The following is a 17,839-nucleotide window of genomic DNA, read 5'->3' on the forward strand; positions in this document are numbered from 1 at the left end:
ATCAGAGGTCCAATGCATTTATCAATTCATAAACCTTATACAAAAGTATTTAAATCTGGACATGCCTTTAACTTATGTAGTTTTTCAGGGACTGTACTTAACTTAAGCAGGTTTAACATTACTGATTTTTCTTGAAAAAAAAAAAAAAAAAAAGAAGAAGAAAAAAAAAGACTTAAAGTGTAAAGAATTTTAAATGTTGTACCCCAATTTAAGTTTTGAAATAATATTTCCAAAGATCCACTAATGTGCATGACAGAGAGGGGAAAAATTCTAAAATGATGCAGCTCTTCAATGAACATCCTGGACAAACATCATTTGGAACTACTATACTACTACTATATAAAAGGTTAGTAAAAGTGCCTTATTTAAGCATCAGAACAAAGAGATAATCCCTTTTCAGAATCCTCACACTCCTCCACAAGACTTTTCATATAGTCCCTCAGATTCAGTGAGTGATTTTATACTTTACTTGAGATTTTGATTTTAGTAATAAGACTGGTACATCTCTATCAAAAAAGTTGTGAGCAAAAATTAGGAAGCATCACAAATCATCACATGGTGAATTGTATTTGCATTTTGTAGAGGCTTCTCTATACTCAATTCTATATTTCAGGGAGAGAGTGTAGTTTTTTGAAATAACATTTCAGCCCGAGCTGCCATTTAGGTGCAAAAGTCTAAAAGAAAACTCTAAAAGAAACTCATAGGAAGAGATGTGAGTTTCACTTCACATTACATGTGTTGTGCATTGAGGTCCACATTATACTCACATGGAGGATTTGAGTAGATCCACAGCCTCTGTTTGCTGAAAGTGTTTGGCAAAGTCTAAAGCTGTCCTGAAATTAAATGAGAATACTTTTGCATCATGTATTCAGAGCATTTACATATGCCCCAGAGCCTGAAGAAATATCTGACAAACAAAACAATGACAAACATTTACATGCACAGTATTGCACTTTTTGTCCTTATAGTTAAAGAGAAAAAAAGACAATCCAACTAGGCTGTTTACATGTCAAATGAAAAAGAATTATCCACTAATATTCCTGTGTACAAGCAGCTGTCTGTACACCAATTAACGTAATCATGCCCCATAGTCATTAAACCAGCCTTATGTTGCTATATGTATGAATATCCAATAACCTGTTAATAACCAAGTGTTTCAAAATGCTTAAAAGAAGCTGTGTTTCTCCTTCTGACCAGAGAAACGTAAGCTTTTCTTCTGTGCATGCATCTCTACGCAGATTTGAACTGTTAGTTGTTTTGTTCACAATGCAAGGAGCTGACCGTATGCCGTAAACAGGCAAGACTGTGTGTTCCAAGTGTTACGACCCCCCTCCCTTTATGTTCGCCATGATGCAGGAGCTGGCAGACAGGGAGGGTCATCTGGGCATGGTGCTGACACCTGGCTACCAATGTTATAAATGCCATCTTGGTCGCAAAAAAAAAAAAAAAAAAAAGATTTTCATACCATTTTTTTACCATTATTCTCTTTATTGTTATATATCTTTTATGGAGATAGAAGTCACTGGGTCACATGACACGGAAGATAAAAACTTGAAAAAACTTGAGTTATTTTGTATTAATATATTTATGATAAGTAATTTAGTGACGGTCCCTAAATCAGTTTCCAGCGATTCAGCTCGAGGCTCTGGAGATGAGCTAACTGTTCTCCTGCTGCTGACACTGGGAGAACCTCAGTAAAGTTGCTGCTGGACCCGAGTGAATATCTGTTGAATATCCAACCTGAAACTAACTTCACCGCGGTTCGATGAGTTGCCCGTTGCAGCCTCTGAATAAGATGATGAGGAGCTTAAACGATGACTTGTAGAAATTATACACATAGCAAGAATGACAACAATAATCGATTTCAAGATAACTTAGGGTGTAGTGCTTTCACTGTGTGCAACTGCATTTCGCCATTCACCCACAATATTAAATGTACAAAAATCATGTCTTTTTTTGCGGTGGCGCTGAAAATCCTGCAGCAATATGCATATAGAGGAAACACTGACGCATCAGATAACCTTCTGCAACGATTTCAGGCTCTTTGGTGGAGCTCTGCTTTGAATGAAGTTCCGTCATGGCAATTAATGGAGTACTTGCAGAGTGACATGACGTGAATCAGAGGCACAAAAAATGGTGGCCAGTCATTGTGTTTACTATTGCCCGACCCGTGCCTTGCACACTCTCATCCAGGTGATATTCATTGTCTTTTTACAAAAACGGTTGTGCTCAGTTGGAGCACAGACTGAGACAGTTTTACCGTGTCGCACACTGTCTGACGTCACATCATGGTCCTCTCTCAGGTCCTACTCGCACATGAATTTATATAAATAAAATCACATGATTTTTAGGGGATAGGCCTGCACAAACTACAAATGGAAAAAAAACCTCACAGTTGGATAGTGGTTCGAACATTTAATACCTCGTCAGATGTCGTTTATTACTTTTTAATGGCCTTGAATTTTGCTAATTTCATTCGCTACCTTTAATATTTTTTACAACCCCGCGGACACCCTGTTTCAATTCAAAAGCAGCACGGACACACCTCACTCATCCACACACTACATTCGCTACTGATGCCGATTTATGATATGATACACGGAGAAAAAGCTTGGATGAGGAGGAAAGTGTGTCTATGCAGTGTCAGTTTTTACAACTTTAGTTAGAGGTTGAAGCGGAATAAAAAGAATGAAAAAAAAAAAACATCATGTAAGTGATCTGCATGAACAGCAATGAGGCAAATTTATGTTCACTCCAAGTTTGATGTCAGCAAATAACAGTGATGTTAAGTTAGCTGGTAGTGTCTCTTTATGTAGTCTGTTTTTATGGTACAAAAAAAAAAATCATAGACAGACCAGTGTCAAGCTAAACCCAATGTTGCATTCCTATATTCATCTTATGTCAGCTCTATGTATAAATATTGATTGATATTAAATTTTTTCCCACATGTTATAAATCGAGTGATTTCAGTCAGTAGCGTGATTTTATTGGTCCACATGTGATTCATACTATTTTGAGTCTCTAGCATCACCTGAATGAGACCGTAATTTATTGGCCTCACAGTTTAAAATTAAGAATGTCCTACCATCCATTGGATGCCTTCATGTTGATGTTGGCCCCCATGTTGAGCAGTTGCTCCATCTGTGTGAGGAACCCCCGTCCTGCTGCCACCATCAGAGGTGTGGACCCAGTCTCACTGTGCCTGTAGTCCACTAGGTAAAAGAATACAAGTATGAGGACACAGCTAGAGCAGAGGTTCTCAACCTTTTGCAAACTGGGCCCCCCAAAAGCTGGTTCATTGTAGTACCAGCACCCCTCCCCCCGTTTTTGTGAATAAAATAGCTGGGGGCGGGTTGGTAAGGTAACGCTGAGTGGCCTTGATGCCTGTCAGTCATGATGAGTCGCGTCTCGTCACCTCTTTGCTGTGTTTGCAGCTGAGCACTGTCATGCGTCTCTCTCCCCAGGCCAGGAGAGTTATCATACCGTACAATACCAAATAATAGCAGATAATAGACCAGGTGGCAATTTGGGAGCAGGTGTTTAATTCCTTTCTTTCAGAATCCGGGATGAAAATGTCACAAACTTCTCCAGCTTCTTGGTGAATTTTCTGGCATCCTTCTGGGCAATATCTGTCTTCTGCAGGTGGAACCAGCACTCGTGGCAAACTCCTCATCTCACGGTGGCGTACATTTGTTTCTCCATCGCCCTGATCATTTTGAGGGACACTCTCTCGTGGCGTGCCCCTTTGCTGGTAACTCATTCCCGCATGTTTATCTCAGGCTCCTCGCTAGCCTTCTTCCTCCCTCCACCAGGCAGCCTGGCCCTGTTGCTGTCCTCCTCGGAAAGACACTGAAGCTCCATTTGATTTTTCATCAATCTCTCACTGTCTTGTGGTCGACAGAGAAACGTAAAGCAGCTGCTTCACCCGAGTTTTCCGCTGCATATTTTACGACAGAAAGTTTGAATTACTTTTTATTTTTTTGCTGCACCGGAGCCATGGCAATCATCAATGTGATACTGACTGACAGAAGCAAGAACAATACGTGAAAAAGGCGAAGAAGGAAAACGTGCAGTGTCAGTGGTCACGTCTTCTTCCTTGATTTAAAAAATAAAATAAATTAGACTCAGCATTTATTTGGAACCGGCGGTTATTTATCAAAATATACACCTGCACCCAGAGTTTAAAGGGGTCCCTGCGGTTAACTGAAACCCAGCTATTATTTGGTAATAGACGGTACATATTTACACCCCGGTTTGCAAGCCAGGGCGGGAACGGCGATGGCCATGCACATCCGCGATTCAGTTGCAGCCTGGACACAGAGTGGTGTGTGTCTCCTCTCTGCTCTGACTGCAGGCTGGGACTGCTGCGCGAGGCTACTGACAGACTGACCAAGTGCTTTTGGACAGGGGAGAGACTGACGGCAGCACCCGCTGCTCGTTGAGCACAGTGACTGCAGAGTGATACGTGCTTTCAAGTCTAGAGTTTCCAAACGCCACAAAAGTCTCCAATAACACCAGTAAAAGTCACCACATTTGTCGCTAGTCCCTTTTTAAAAAGTCACCAGGAGGATGATTTGTTTGTGTGTTATAATAGTCCTACCACTTGCATTTCTACATGGGGGAATTTTTCGTGATTTTTTTTGTTTGTTTTCTTTCAGATTTTTTTTTTCTTCCCATCCTGTAGCCTAGTTGCGCCCCCCGGGAGAGTGTCCGCGCCCCCCAGGGCGGCGGGCCCTCCCGGTTGAGACCCATTGAGCTAGAGCATTCATATATATCAAATGCATTCAGTCATTCTCATTCTATGTTCATTTGAAGTGATTCAGTTACTGCTACACTTTACTCAGACCACTACAAGACAGCCTTCTTTTGACAGTACTTTAGCTGATGGGAGTGTTGTGTTGTTTATTTAGCCCAATGGTTCTCAACCGGTGGGGCCCACCCCCAAACCATATAGCATATCATAAAACAGTAAAGTTTCTGGAAATTCATTTGAAAAAACAGTTAACTGGTAAAACAAAACCAAAAAAAAAAACAGACAGGAATTTCTCAACCTGTGACTTATACAACTGACAAATAAAGGTAAATCATTATGAATGAATTTACTATTACTATTGAAGTACTAGCACACACATTTAAAATTCATGTATACCCTCCAAAGAAAACAATGATAATTCCAAAAAGATGAATGAGAGAGAAGTCGTGAGAGCAATACCGTTAACCCTTTCATAAAGGATGAGGTTGAAGAGCTGAGTGAAAGCATCCTGGTCTTCATTGAGGAAAACGTTAGAAATGCAGGAGTCCATTTCTTTCATCAGCCACTGCTCCAATTGTTCTGTGCCATTCTCATTCTGTTACACAAAATCACACACCAAGTCAACAGTCAGGTTTCAAACAACACACTAACACTCAATATAAGTTGTCTGGATGAAGTCTCAGTAACCTCTTTCTGCCATCAGATTGGGAGGAGGTGGGGTTGTGTCTTACAATTTCCAGGGTTGATACCTACATTATAAAGTAAAATTGAAGGCCTTTCTTTTCCTCTTTCAAGCATTATTTTTCTAGTTTTAAGGACATCATTCAAAGCAAATAATTAAATTACATTATACTGTTTATATATGTATACACATATACAGATCTGCCAAGCTTAAAGACGGTTTTTAGAAAACCATCTTATGCTGAAAAAAATTCAATTCATGTTTGGTGCATGGAACCAAAAATCATATATGTAATTGAGCTCTATACACACTCAGTAACTTCTCATTGGGATCAACTCTAATGTCAGTCAAACGAATATTCTTTTTGACAAAACAGAGTGAATGAAGAACATGGACATGAATCAGTATCAGTCATCCCTCCTGTCCTCTGTCCTCCTCCCTCTGCTTAGATGATGCACTGGGGTGGCTCAGGTGGCCCACTGCAGGACAGTATAATATAAATAGTGCTGTCAATTAAATGTGTTATTAACGGCGTTAACGCAAACCCATTTTAACAGCATTATATTTTTTTTATCGTGAGATTAATGTACTCTTTTGCCTAGCAAACTGTAGTTTGCAAACTGTAGTTTGCTAGGCAACCACTAGTGAAGTTAGAAGAGCTACAACACCATACCTGATCTACCTAGACCGGAAGCAAAATGACAGGCACGATGTTTTGGGCTTGCTGGCCAAAGAGTAGAAGGCACGTTACGTTTTGAGTGGATGAAAAGCGCGAGACGCAGTAGCCTAATGTCATGGTGCACTGCACGCACACTCACACACATGCTTGGACACACAAGCACTTGAGAGAACTGCTACTGCAGGGGTGGACTGGCCATGGAGAGTACCAGGATTTTTCCTGGTGGGCTGATCAATAATGGGCCGATGGACAGACTTTATTTATTTATCTATTGATTTTCTCCTGCACCTTGCCTTGGTAACTATAATAACTCTCCCGGCCCGAGGAGAGTGACATGCATCGGACTGGCCCTCAGTGCTCAGCTGCAGATACAGCAGAGAGGTGACGAATGGCCCAGTGGCTTGTCTGTCTAAAGAATACCTGGCCCAAAAGCCCTATGAGAGGCTACAGACTTTGGCGCTGCCAGCCGGAATCCTGTAGGCACTGTGCGTACTTTTTTTTGAAGGTGGAAAAAAAAAAAAAAAAATTAAAGCATTTTTTTTCCTTTTTTTTTTTTTGAGGGTGGCGTAATAAAGATGCTTGTTTGTAATAGGCTGCTGAGTCCACTGATTGTTAAGCCAATCACTGGAAGCCTAAGATAAAGACCAATGATTGTCATTTACGTCATCTGTCACTTGTGATTTTGATTTCTGGCGCCTATTCTTCTTCTGCTATAGTAGCTACACTACCACGGTCCGCCTATGTGGTAGCACCATACATATGTCTTCTACAAATCCCAACCACGTTTGCATAGTTCGGAAGAAAACAAATGCTGCAGGTCTGCAGTGCACTCTCCAGGGTGCTGAACCAGGGCCGGATTGGAAGGTTCGGTGGGCTGGATATTTAAATTTTGCAAATCAGCGGGTGACACCAAACAATGTCTGCCCAAGCAAGTCAGAGCTTTTCTTTCTCTCACACAGTGACCTGGAGAGACGCAGCCACATCTGAGAGGACGACTGCGCGTGTTGCCCCTTCTCCACTACACAATACAGCTCGGCTCTACTCGACTCAGTTTAGGTGCTTTTCCATCACAACTGAGTTCTACAGAGAGGCTACAGTCACGTCATATTGTTCTTTTTTCTCTCCTTTGGTCAGCTCCAAACTCACTCGTGTGCCCCGCGATTACGGACCACAGCGTGGTTTTCCACACAGCAGCCATCTAACTCGTGTCAGAATGACCACAGTCTCACAGATCATGTGGGTGCTGCAATCTGTTATTTCACTGATACTGAAAACATTTGATTTTGTCTTAAAAAAGTATTTTCCCATTTGTTGTATTTTCCGTTTCTGTGTGTATTTTGAAACTGAATCGTGGTGGCGCCAGTGGCTACAGAGACCCAGGAGGTCCACCCACACTTTATCAAACGCACCCAGCTATTTCATTCACAAAACCAGGGGCCTGTGGCAATTCTGGACAGCTGTTTGAGTAACTGGCTCAAAGCAAATAAGTGGTAGGCTTACCTTTTATTGGTAACCTAACCGTTACTGTTCATTCTTTCTGAAATAAGAGGCTGGGTTGATGAGCCTCTGGTGAATGAACTACTATGTTCAAAGCAATCTTGAGAAAAAGAAAGTATTAAGCCCTGGTTTAACTGCACTATAGGCTGAGTCCTAGTTTACCTGACGTGCACTTTATAATTTTACTTTGTATCACCCTGTTTGCCAATGTTGTTTTTCAATTAAAAAAAAAAAAACTTTTGCACTTTTCCGTGTTAATAAAAGCATTAAAATGTGAAAAAATAATGGGACAAAAATAAATCAAGGGACATATAGAGTACAAACGTGCAATTAATTGCGATTAATCGTGAGTTAACTATGACATTAATGTGATTAATCGCATTAATTAAATATTTTAAGCAGCAGCTGGATGTGATTAAACTCACTGGAGTGGTGCAAAAAGAGTGGTGTGTGTGCTTGTTGGTTTACGGTTTTGTTGAAGGTGCCGTCTTCTCTTTCCAGGGAGTTACTTTCCTGGTGGAAGCCTGTGGCAGACAATGCGGTCATCTGTTCCTCAACAAAACAACTCTTCTCCACAGCCTTACACCACTCCGTCAAACGTTTCTGCTTCTTTTCCTCTGAGACCAGATTATGTGAGGATCACAGGGGAAATTAAGACAATGTAAGACAAAAGGCTAGGATGCATTTCTTTTTTACAGTGTGATTAAGTGAACCAATTAATAAAAGATTCATACTTCTGTGTGTCTCCTCCTTGTATTTCCTCATGTCCTTATGGTTGAAGCCCGTCAGCTTCAGAATATCCTCCAGAAAGAATTCCGTCACTTCAAACTGTCTTCCTTTGACTAAAAATATACATTCTTTAAATTGTCATTATTTCATATTAATACAACAGCAATAATAATAATCAACGTCCCATTCCTAATACACACATAACCTTTAAATCTGGGGCAACAATTTGTAGTGTTTCAGTTTATAATAACCAAGTACTGATGCATTGATTCAGTGATCAACAGCTTAACATCATTGATGCAAAGTGAAAAACATCTGAATATCATCTTTAAGATATGCCATTATCTTAGACGTTCCCCTGCCAGATCGGTCACCTTGTACATCAAAGCGCACAACCTTCTTTCATATTAAGCAGCGAAGAAAAAGGCAATATGGATATTTACTTTCCTCTCATGAATAAAACAGCAATGTGGAAATATATTGGATTTTGGAAAAACAGATGGCTCATCCAGCATATCATCTAGACTAGAGGAACTTGTTGCTCTCACTATGGCAGTATTACTAATTGTTCTATTTCACAACATCAGGCTGAAAAACGGCATACAGGCTAAATTTCAGCCACAATGTTCTGCTGGGAGATGCAGAGATTTACACTGACGATGAGCGAGAAAGTATGAATAATGCATGTTATTTGTTGCTTTACTCGTCTGCTAAACAAGTCATTTTTGAGCTGAATTTGACACTTTTGTTAAATACGCTTGTTGTTCAGTCATGTTTTATGTGTTAGTAATGTCAATTTAAAGTAAACTTTACTGCACTTAACCAGTTACAGTGGTTTACATTCATTTATGTGTTGTATATTACTTTAATGAAAGAAATCTTCTATCAAATTCATAGACATAGATTATCCCATAGCTGTAGTCCAAATACTTATTAAGTATCTTTTCAAATTTGGCCGTTGAATTTAAATTTCACTATTTTTGTTGTTTGTTGTATTTGTATTCTGGACCTCAGCAGTCATTTATTTTTCACTTGATTGGGTCCTGGTTCAGGTGGCCCACTGCTGGTAAATGGAGGATAGTATAATATAAAGTATAAAATATGTCTGTTTGAATATTTTGTCACACGACTTCAGTGAACTTTCCCTTCCTGCAAGTGAGAGAGTTGGAAACATGCCTGTTTACTACAGTTCTCAACAGGTCGGCCCGGCCCGACAAACCCGACCGGACCAGCAGGTTTGGGCCGGGTTCGGGCCGAAAAAATATGCAAATGAGCCAGGTCGGGTCAGGCCTCGGGCTTCCTTTTTTACATTTCTTGCAGGTTGTAAATTACATATTGTTTGTTGTGAAGTCTGGCTGCTGCTTCATGGGAAGGGGCAGACGAAGACCTGACGCCGCTGAATACATTAACAAGTGTATTAGGAAAACAATGCAGGCACGTGGGGGGTCGGGTTCGGCCCAGGTTCGGGCAGACAGTTCACGCTGGTGTGTTGGGCTGCGACGGGTTCAGGCTTAAAAACCTGCGGGCCGGGTCGGGTGAGGTCGGGACAACGTCATTTGTCACTGATAGTAGTGATTACAATTTATTTAAAAAATTATGGACTCAGTAGGACTTACGATTGATCACAGGGCAGGAGCCAAAATACTTCAGGAACAGATCTACATCCAGAGCAGCACTGGAGAGAATAAGTTTTAATGTTGGGATCTTCTGAAGAACATCCTGCATTTTAGTGAGCAGGAAATCAGTCAGACCATCACGCTCATGCACCTCGTCCTGTTAATACACAGAAAGAACAAGATAGGACAGAAGAACAAAAACAGCTTTTCAGCCTGCTAAAAGCTGCTTCAGCCTGTTACTCAACTTAAAAAAAAAAATCTATGCTTCAAATATGTGTATTTCAGATGTTATATTTGGATTCAGAGATTCCTGAGTTTTGATACTCACCACAATGACATGTGTGACAGTTGTCAGGCTGGCATCTCCAGCCATCAATGTTCTGAGGAACACTCCACTGGTGCAAAAGGTTAGCAGTGTCTTGGGGGAGACCCTAAGATTTCAACAGTTACAAGAGACATTTCCTTATTGAGCAAACTAACTGATTTCCAGAGGCTCACAGATGTTAGAAATGGAATATTTTTACATAAATGCTAATTGTGCAAATTGAAGTTGAACAGCTACTTTAGGTTCCAGGGAGGGGCCATGCCTCAATCTCACCTAAGCAAAGAGGCCCTTTTCAGGTGTGAAATGCATAAGACTGATCTATCTGCAAATTTAATTGTGCTTTCCCTTTTACGCTAATGTTCGTCCCTGCTTCTTCAGATTCAAGAGAGCAGAGAGAAAGAACAAATGAGAAAAAAAGTTAGACCAGCCAAAACTGACAATTCCCTCCTCCCTTTCATTCCCATCCTCACATCCAGTCATCAATTAAAAATGTCACACAACAAACATGGATTTTGCAGAAACATATAACAGACTTTTTTTTATCTATAACTACAGAAACGAAAGCTGACATGCATCACTGTATGTGCTGCTTAAACTCAAACAATTTGCTTTAATAACTGAATTGAGTCTAAGAAATACCCATTATCAACTCTTCTGGTGGAATTGTTGTGGCAAAACAAGACACTCTCCTCACCATGGCTGGAGGTCCTGTAGACTGAATAAGTAAACTCCCATGACCCCACAGCAGGTCTGCAAGGGGGTAAAGTGCTTGTCCACAGCTCCATAACCAGTATGGGATCTGCATTCAACTTCCTGATTTCGAGGTTCGCTATTTGGCCAGAGCCTCCATTACAACCTCCTGGAATAAACTTTCCCAGGTGGGCTGAGTAGTGTGATAAGACTCGATAATGTGAGTATATCCTGTGGTCCCCCTTTTTGAAAAGACTAACGACCACCCCAGAAGAACAGACAGTCGGACGGGGTTTCAAAATTCAGTTTCATATCCTTATTCTATTTTTCCAGTCTATATGGATAATTTAAATGTGAACTTCAATTGCACAAATCAAACATTTCTAAACATCTGTTTAATCAACATTCTCAGAATCTTCCAAATGCGGAATACTATGTGTCCAGATTTTCTTAGTAAGAATGGCCTCTAGACACTGGTCTAATCTACCTGCTCTCTAGTCTGATGTGATAGCCGACAGTCTGGCCCACACTCTCTCCTCTCTCAGTTGCCACTCTCTCAGCCACAGCAATGGCAGCCAGACGTCTGGGCTGAGTGCAGAAAATTCTGCAAGGCTCATCATTCCTACTGCATTCATCCAACAGGAACTGTGGGATCTGGACAATGCAAAACAATTAATTACCTTTACAGCCTTCATGATGAGGCTCTGTATATTATAGTTATAAAATATCACACCATTTAGTCCCTCTAAAAATGTGCTATATTTTGCAAGAAATGCCAATCAAATCTCTGTACTTTCCCAAGATCTTGTAATTGTGTTTTGGCATCAATAATACAATATTCCTATAGAAAATGGTCAAATTAGTGAAATAATAATACTTGTCATAAATTAAGGCATCCTGGCAGCCTAAAATTAAAAAACTAAACACACAGAGACAAAACAAGCAGCAGCACTAAACACAAAGTACAGATAAGGCTGATGGGAATGTAACACAGGTATTTGGTCATCAAGTTTTTGAATTAAAGTTAGTTCTGCTACATTCCTTCTACAATGAAGTTCAGTGAAGATGTAAAGTTGACATGGGGCAGCTTAAAGGTAGGCCTTACCTCTTCATTAAAAGGGGGTACCATTTCCAGAAAGACTTAATTTGCTAACTGCACAGTCAGAGAGATAGAACTTGTCAATCAAAAGGATGAAATATCATTAAGAGCACTAAACTCTATTATCGAAAATACTGAATTGCACACCATGGTATCTCATACACAAAGCGGTGATTTCACCATAACATAACATCAATTTGCTTTCAAAATTTTATATTAGAGACATAAATAATTTCCTCAAATATGACATTAAGGGAGACAAATACAACAGCTAAATAAACCTGAAACTGCTTTAGTTTGTTTTTCTGTTTTAGATAAGGAGGCTGCTTTTGTTTGCCAAAATCTGACCTACATGCTAGCATTGTCCTAATTCCCCGAATACTGACATCTCTCAATTGTTTCTCATTACCTAATATGCGTTTCCCATTTAAAATTAATTTAGGTCTCAGGATTTCCTTTTGGTGTGTATTTGCTGTGCTGAGGGCTGTACCAAACAGTTTTGTTTCCATGTCTATTCATTCTGTTTAAACCCAGTATGCGTGCACAGTCAAGAGCCTCTTTTCCATGCATCATTGTTTATGTTGCATGAGTTCTTGATTCTTAAGTTCAAATTGGTATGTTCAAAAGAGATTTATTCTCTATTGATCTGCAGTGTCTGTATCAATGGAATGGACTTCGATATTTACAACTGCATAAAACTGTGTATCTAAAGCTTTTCGCATGTCTCAGCAGATGCACAAATATTTTCCAGTGGTGCAAAATAAAAAGAGCTTCAGTACTGTGGCTGGAAAACATCCTAGGAATAGTTTAATCTCTGGGCATCATGAAAGTCTGTACAAATTTTCGTCACAATCCATGATCTAATATCTGTTGGACCGTGTATCTGTCGGGGAAAACCACCTGTGTAGTTTTTCCAGAGCCAGTCTCTCCCACCACCAGCACCACCCTGTTTTCTCTGATGAGCTGGACAATTTCCCCCTGGCGTTCATGCACAGGCAGGGAGCGTCGAAAGCTGTCCAGTTCTGATGGATTCCTCCTCCGAGGTACCATGGGTATGCCGTTGTTTAAGCGCCCACTTGTCCTATTCCTATCACAACTGTTGTCTGAGGAAAGAGATGAAGATTACTTGATTATCATTTTTTTCTTACTTGCAAAGTAGAAGCCTAATGCGGTTACTTTCTGGGAAAATACATCAGATATCCCAGCAACTCTCTTCTGTTCAAACTGTGGGTGCACCGATCCGATATTAAGTTCTATATCGGCCCCGATATTGATAAAATAGCTGGATCGGGGACCGTAAAAAATAACAGATCCAACCACTACCACAAAGTGGATAAAACATGCATTTAGAAGGGATAAAACATCTGATTTTAATTCAAATCTTAAAGTAACAAGGCTTGTGTATTGTGTTAACAGCATATCCAGCCGTGTTCAAAAGTGTACATCCACTGGTGAAGAGCAGGCATGTCTGTCTTGCGTTCCAATGAGTTCTACAGCCCTCATTTCTCTGTGATGGAATGAATGGATCACATACTTCTACAAACATTCTTGAAGTTTGGTTAAATAATTAATTTATTATAGGCCTTCTGAAAATATGACCAAATCTGCAGGATCAAAAATATACATACATAATTGGAACGATCAATCAAGGTGATTATAGAAAGGTTGCTTCAATCAAATTTGCTTTGTAGCATGGCCTTTTAACTCCTTCTGACTGATTATGATTTATAACAGCAGATTTTTTTTCTGGGCTCATTTTAATAGGGCTGTTTTGATAAACCCATCAGACTCAGCCATAAACACTACAATGGGAAAGTCTAAGGAGCTCAGTATTGACCTGAACAAGCACATTATTGATTTGCACAAATGTCAGGAAAGTCACTTGGAGCCATTTCAAAGCAGTTACAGGTCCAAAGGTCAACTGTGCAAACAATGTTTTGTAAGTATGAAGTGCACGGCACAACTGTGTCACTGCAATAATCAGTAAGAAAAAACAGACTATCACTTGCTGCTGAGAGAAAACTGGGGGTCAAAAATCAACCAAAAACCACCAGAATTAGAAGCTGCTAAAAGACAGATGCCAGTGTCCACAGTCAAGAGCGTTCTGTGTCACCATTGGCTGAGAGGCTGCTGTTCAACAAAGAAGCCCTTGCTCCAGATGCTGTTTTGAGGAGAGACGATGAGGCCTTTAACCCAAGGAACACCATAACTAAACAATAAAACAATAAATAACTGTCAAGCGTGGTGATGGTGATGGCAGTATTATGCTTTGGGGGTGTTTTTCTGCCAGTGGACCTAATGTTCTACACAAAGTAAATGCAATAATGAAGAAGGAGAACGTTCTTCAAATTCTTCAGGAAAGACAGTTGGGCGTTTCAACAGGACCCGACACACCGCCCAGACGTCCAACTGCCTTATCTGACCACTCCGTTGCCTCTTGTCTGACCCGTTTGGCAAAAAAGTTGCATTGACACACACTGCTTCATCGTGCTGCCTACTCCACAGTAGCGTGTACGTTCTGCGCTTGCGCGAGATGCAATAAGCGGGTGGCGCTTGTGTTGTGAGTTGTAAACGAGAGGCTTATGCATGCAACTCTCTTTACTTTCAATCAAAACGAAACTTAACTGTTTCAGATAAAAACAGCTGCATACTAAACATGCAGCGAGGCATTACCAAATGAACACAAATTAATTTGTCCTGAATGGACATAACAACTAGTCTCATGCCAGGACTGCAAAGCATTAAAACAGGGAATGACGGAATGGAGTGTGTAGAAAACCAATGCGCACACAGTATACTGCCTCTCCCACACACCACACTGATTCGCTAGCACATCACCAATCAGAGAACCCAATGGCTCAGACGTCCGATGGCCCTCCTCCTCAGACTTCGCATGTTCAGTCAGAGCAGGCAACGTCTGTGCAGCTCCAAAAGCCTCCGATGCAGCTGAACACACCCAACATATTTGTTCCCGACCTCGTCCGAGTCTCTCCAAACGCTTCAGACATCCAACGGTTGGGCCGGTGTGTTCCTGTCTTAATGGTTAAATCAGGCTAGAATTTAGGTTTTGGCCTTCCCAAAGTCCTGACTTGAAGCCCATCAAGAACATGTGGACTGTACTGAAGAAACAAGTCCGTACCAGGAAGCCAACAAATTTAGTTGAATGTTTTTGTGACAGAGTAGTATGTGATCCACTCATTCTATCGGACAAAAATGAGAGTTGTAGAAATCATTGGAACTGAAGACTTCTATGAAATGCAGGTTCATCTAAAAACATTTGAGTACAATGGAAAAGCTCATTTTTCTGTAATCAAATTTAAAACTTTCATATATTCTAAACTCATTACACATAAAGTGAAACATTTCAGACCTTTGCCAAGTCTTGCCTGGCCAACCAACTCACAGACCCAACAATACACATCATGAAGACTGCTAACAGAGTAACCTGGGCTTCCATAACACCTCAGCGGTGAGATAGGCTGATTGCCTCCATGCCATGCTGTACTGATGCAGTAATTTATGCAAAATGAGCCTCAGCCAAGTATTGAGTGCTTTAATGAACATACAGAAACCCATGATCCACAGGTGGCCCTAACAACTCTGTAAGGAGTTTAAAAGCCTGCAACTCCCTCCAGTTATTTAGAACTGAAGAAGCCCCTTGGATTAGACGTGAAACGTCTTCAAGAAACTGAAACAAGTCCACTTGCCTATGATACAGCACTCAGAATTAACATCACCTGGATGAATGAGAACCTTCATCAATATAAATGAACATGCTTTTCAGACAGTCGACACTGATGTATTATAAATCTTTTGTGTGATTGGAGTCATGTAAAATTATAATATTTGAGATATTGTTTTATTGATTTCCATGAGCTGTAAGCCATAATCATCAAAATTACAACATAGAAAGACCTGAAATATCTAAATTCATGTGTAATGAATCTAGAATATATTAAAGTTTCACTTTTTGCATGAATTTACAGAAAGCCGGCATGTTTGATGCCTTGAAATATGTGCTGGACCCTGTTCCTAATGTTGCTGAAGTTTGGTGCTGTTCTGAGCATTATTGGTGGCTTTTTGATGGCGATTTATACTTGGACCCATTCACTGCAGTGTATTGTGGTTGTGCGGTCCTTTCTGAGGATGCTAAAACTACGTAAGCTAGCGGTCCGCAAACTTTATCTCTCGAGGTACTCGTACTCGGTGTCAAGGTGTATTAGAACATGGATTAAACTTACACCGGAATATCCCTCTAAGACCCCAGCCAAGATCCTGTGTCTTGCTTGCCTGTTATTGAAAATTAAAGGGTTTAGCCCTGGAGTGAAAAAGCCTTCCACCCATGATCACATTATCTAATAATCCATTTATATAGCTTTTGTTTTGCGTGTAACATAAAGGGACTAAAACATGCATGTGTAATCCTTGGATCAAAGTTAATGTTCATTGTCTTATCACTAGGGATGTCCCGATCAGGTTTTTTTTTCCCCTGATTCCGATCCGAGTCGTTTAACGTTTAGTAAAAGCAGATACGGAGTCCTGATTCTTAACCAATATTTTGCTGGATAACACAGCTGCATAAAAAAAAAGTCCTGCATCCAAACTGTTCTTTAAGTGAAACTCTCGCAAAAAAGCAATCGAGGCTTTATTTGCGATTGAATACCAGTCAAACCTTTGTGTAAAAGCATCATTACGATGAAAGAGGCACTTTCAAGATTTACTGTAGTTTTGTTTTTGGGCAGGTTAATTTTCAGTGGGGTGCAGGGGCACTTTTACGCTAGCATCAAAATCGCTATTTTCAAAACACCAAGAAGGCTCAACATGAAAAACATGAAACTTTGCTCGTAGTATCACCGGGGTCTCTACACACGAACATGAGCATTGAGAACATTGTTTGTGTACACTGAATTTACCAAAAAGAAGGTTTTTGGACAACTCAACGTTAGCAGTAGCGCCTCTGGTGCGCTGCCGTCGTGGCAGACAAAAAGTGTTGATCCCCAAGTGCCACCTAACTGGCACGCTTGAGGAGCGGTCCAGCATTAGGTCATACTCGGGGATCGACACTTCTTGTATACCATGGCGGGGGAAAATAAAGCCTCAGTTGCTTTTTGGCGAGAGTTTTAACTTTAATTTTTTTTTCATTTTGTGAAAACAAAGTATATACTTCTACATGTCTCTTTCTTATACTGCATATGCTATTCCAACATTGGCCTTCACCTTCCTTGTGTTAGCAGGTGAGTGTGTGACACTGCACTGTGACAGCAGACCCTCGTATACAGCCAGCTGAAGTGTGTGAGACGCAGCACACGCTTGGTACCTCCCTATCATACACTGCTTTTTTCATATTCCTTACGTTGTCATGTAAAATGACGTGGACGCGTTTCTTGTCTATATCACACGTTCAGCATCTCCTCGGTTGCCTGTTTTACATGCTCTGCTCTATGAGACCCACAAAACTAGTGTGTATACCGGCATGTTGTAACTCAAAAGTGGAGTCAGTGAAATATAATGCCAAGATGGTAGGGCATACCGGGGATTCAAAAACTCCAGGTGATGAAGAAAACCCTGATCCTCTACCATGGAGATGGGCTGGTTATCCAGAGCATTTTTGGTCATGTCGCTGTCTCGAGGATAAATTAGCTTTCCTTTTGAAAGTATCCGCGAGTGTTTGCTGCATCGGTGTCTTTGCCTGTACTCTGGAGTGAACTCGTATTCTCTGAGTGTTTGTTTTTTATATGTCGCATCAAATGAGTAGTATTAAATGCAGCT

The 17,839-nt window shown here is 40.6% G+C and overlaps 1 protein-coding gene across 6 annotated transcripts in view; it reads right to left on the bottom strand.

Moving 5' to 3' along the window:
• LOC119029468 (3'-5' RNA helicase YTHDC2) overlaps positions 1 to 17,839 on the bottom strand; it is a 57,386-nt gene that overhangs the window by 19,138 nt on the left and 20,409 nt on the right. For all 6 annotated transcript variants that reach the window (XM_037116288.1, XM_037116289.1, XM_037116286.1 and 3 more), the window contains 9 exons: positions 12,971 to 13,173; positions 11,459 to 11,625; positions 10,285 to 10,387; positions 9,957 to 10,113; positions 8,346 to 8,453; positions 8,080 to 8,228; positions 5,213 to 5,348; positions 3,086 to 3,212; positions 768 to 833 (listed from right to left, as the gene is read on the bottom strand). In XM_037116288.1, coding sequence (XP_036972183.1) covers positions 768 to 833; positions 3,086 to 3,212; positions 5,213 to 5,348; positions 8,080 to 8,228; positions 8,346 to 8,453; positions 9,957 to 10,113; positions 10,285 to 10,387; positions 11,459 to 11,625; positions 12,971 to 13,173 — 1,216 coding nt within the window. The remainder of the gene's footprint in view (positions 1 to 767; positions 834 to 3,085; positions 3,213 to 5,212; positions 5,349 to 8,079; positions 8,229 to 8,345; positions 8,454 to 9,956; positions 10,114 to 10,284; positions 10,388 to 11,458; positions 11,626 to 12,970; positions 13,174 to 17,839) is intronic.

The sequence above is a fragment of the Acanthopagrus latus genome, chromosome 12 (genome assembly GCF_904848185.1).
Source record: "Acanthopagrus latus isolate v.2019 chromosome 12, fAcaLat1.1, whole genome shotgun sequence".
NCBI classification, from domain to species: domain Eukaryota; kingdom Metazoa; phylum Chordata; class Actinopteri; order Spariformes; family Sparidae; genus Acanthopagrus; species Acanthopagrus latus.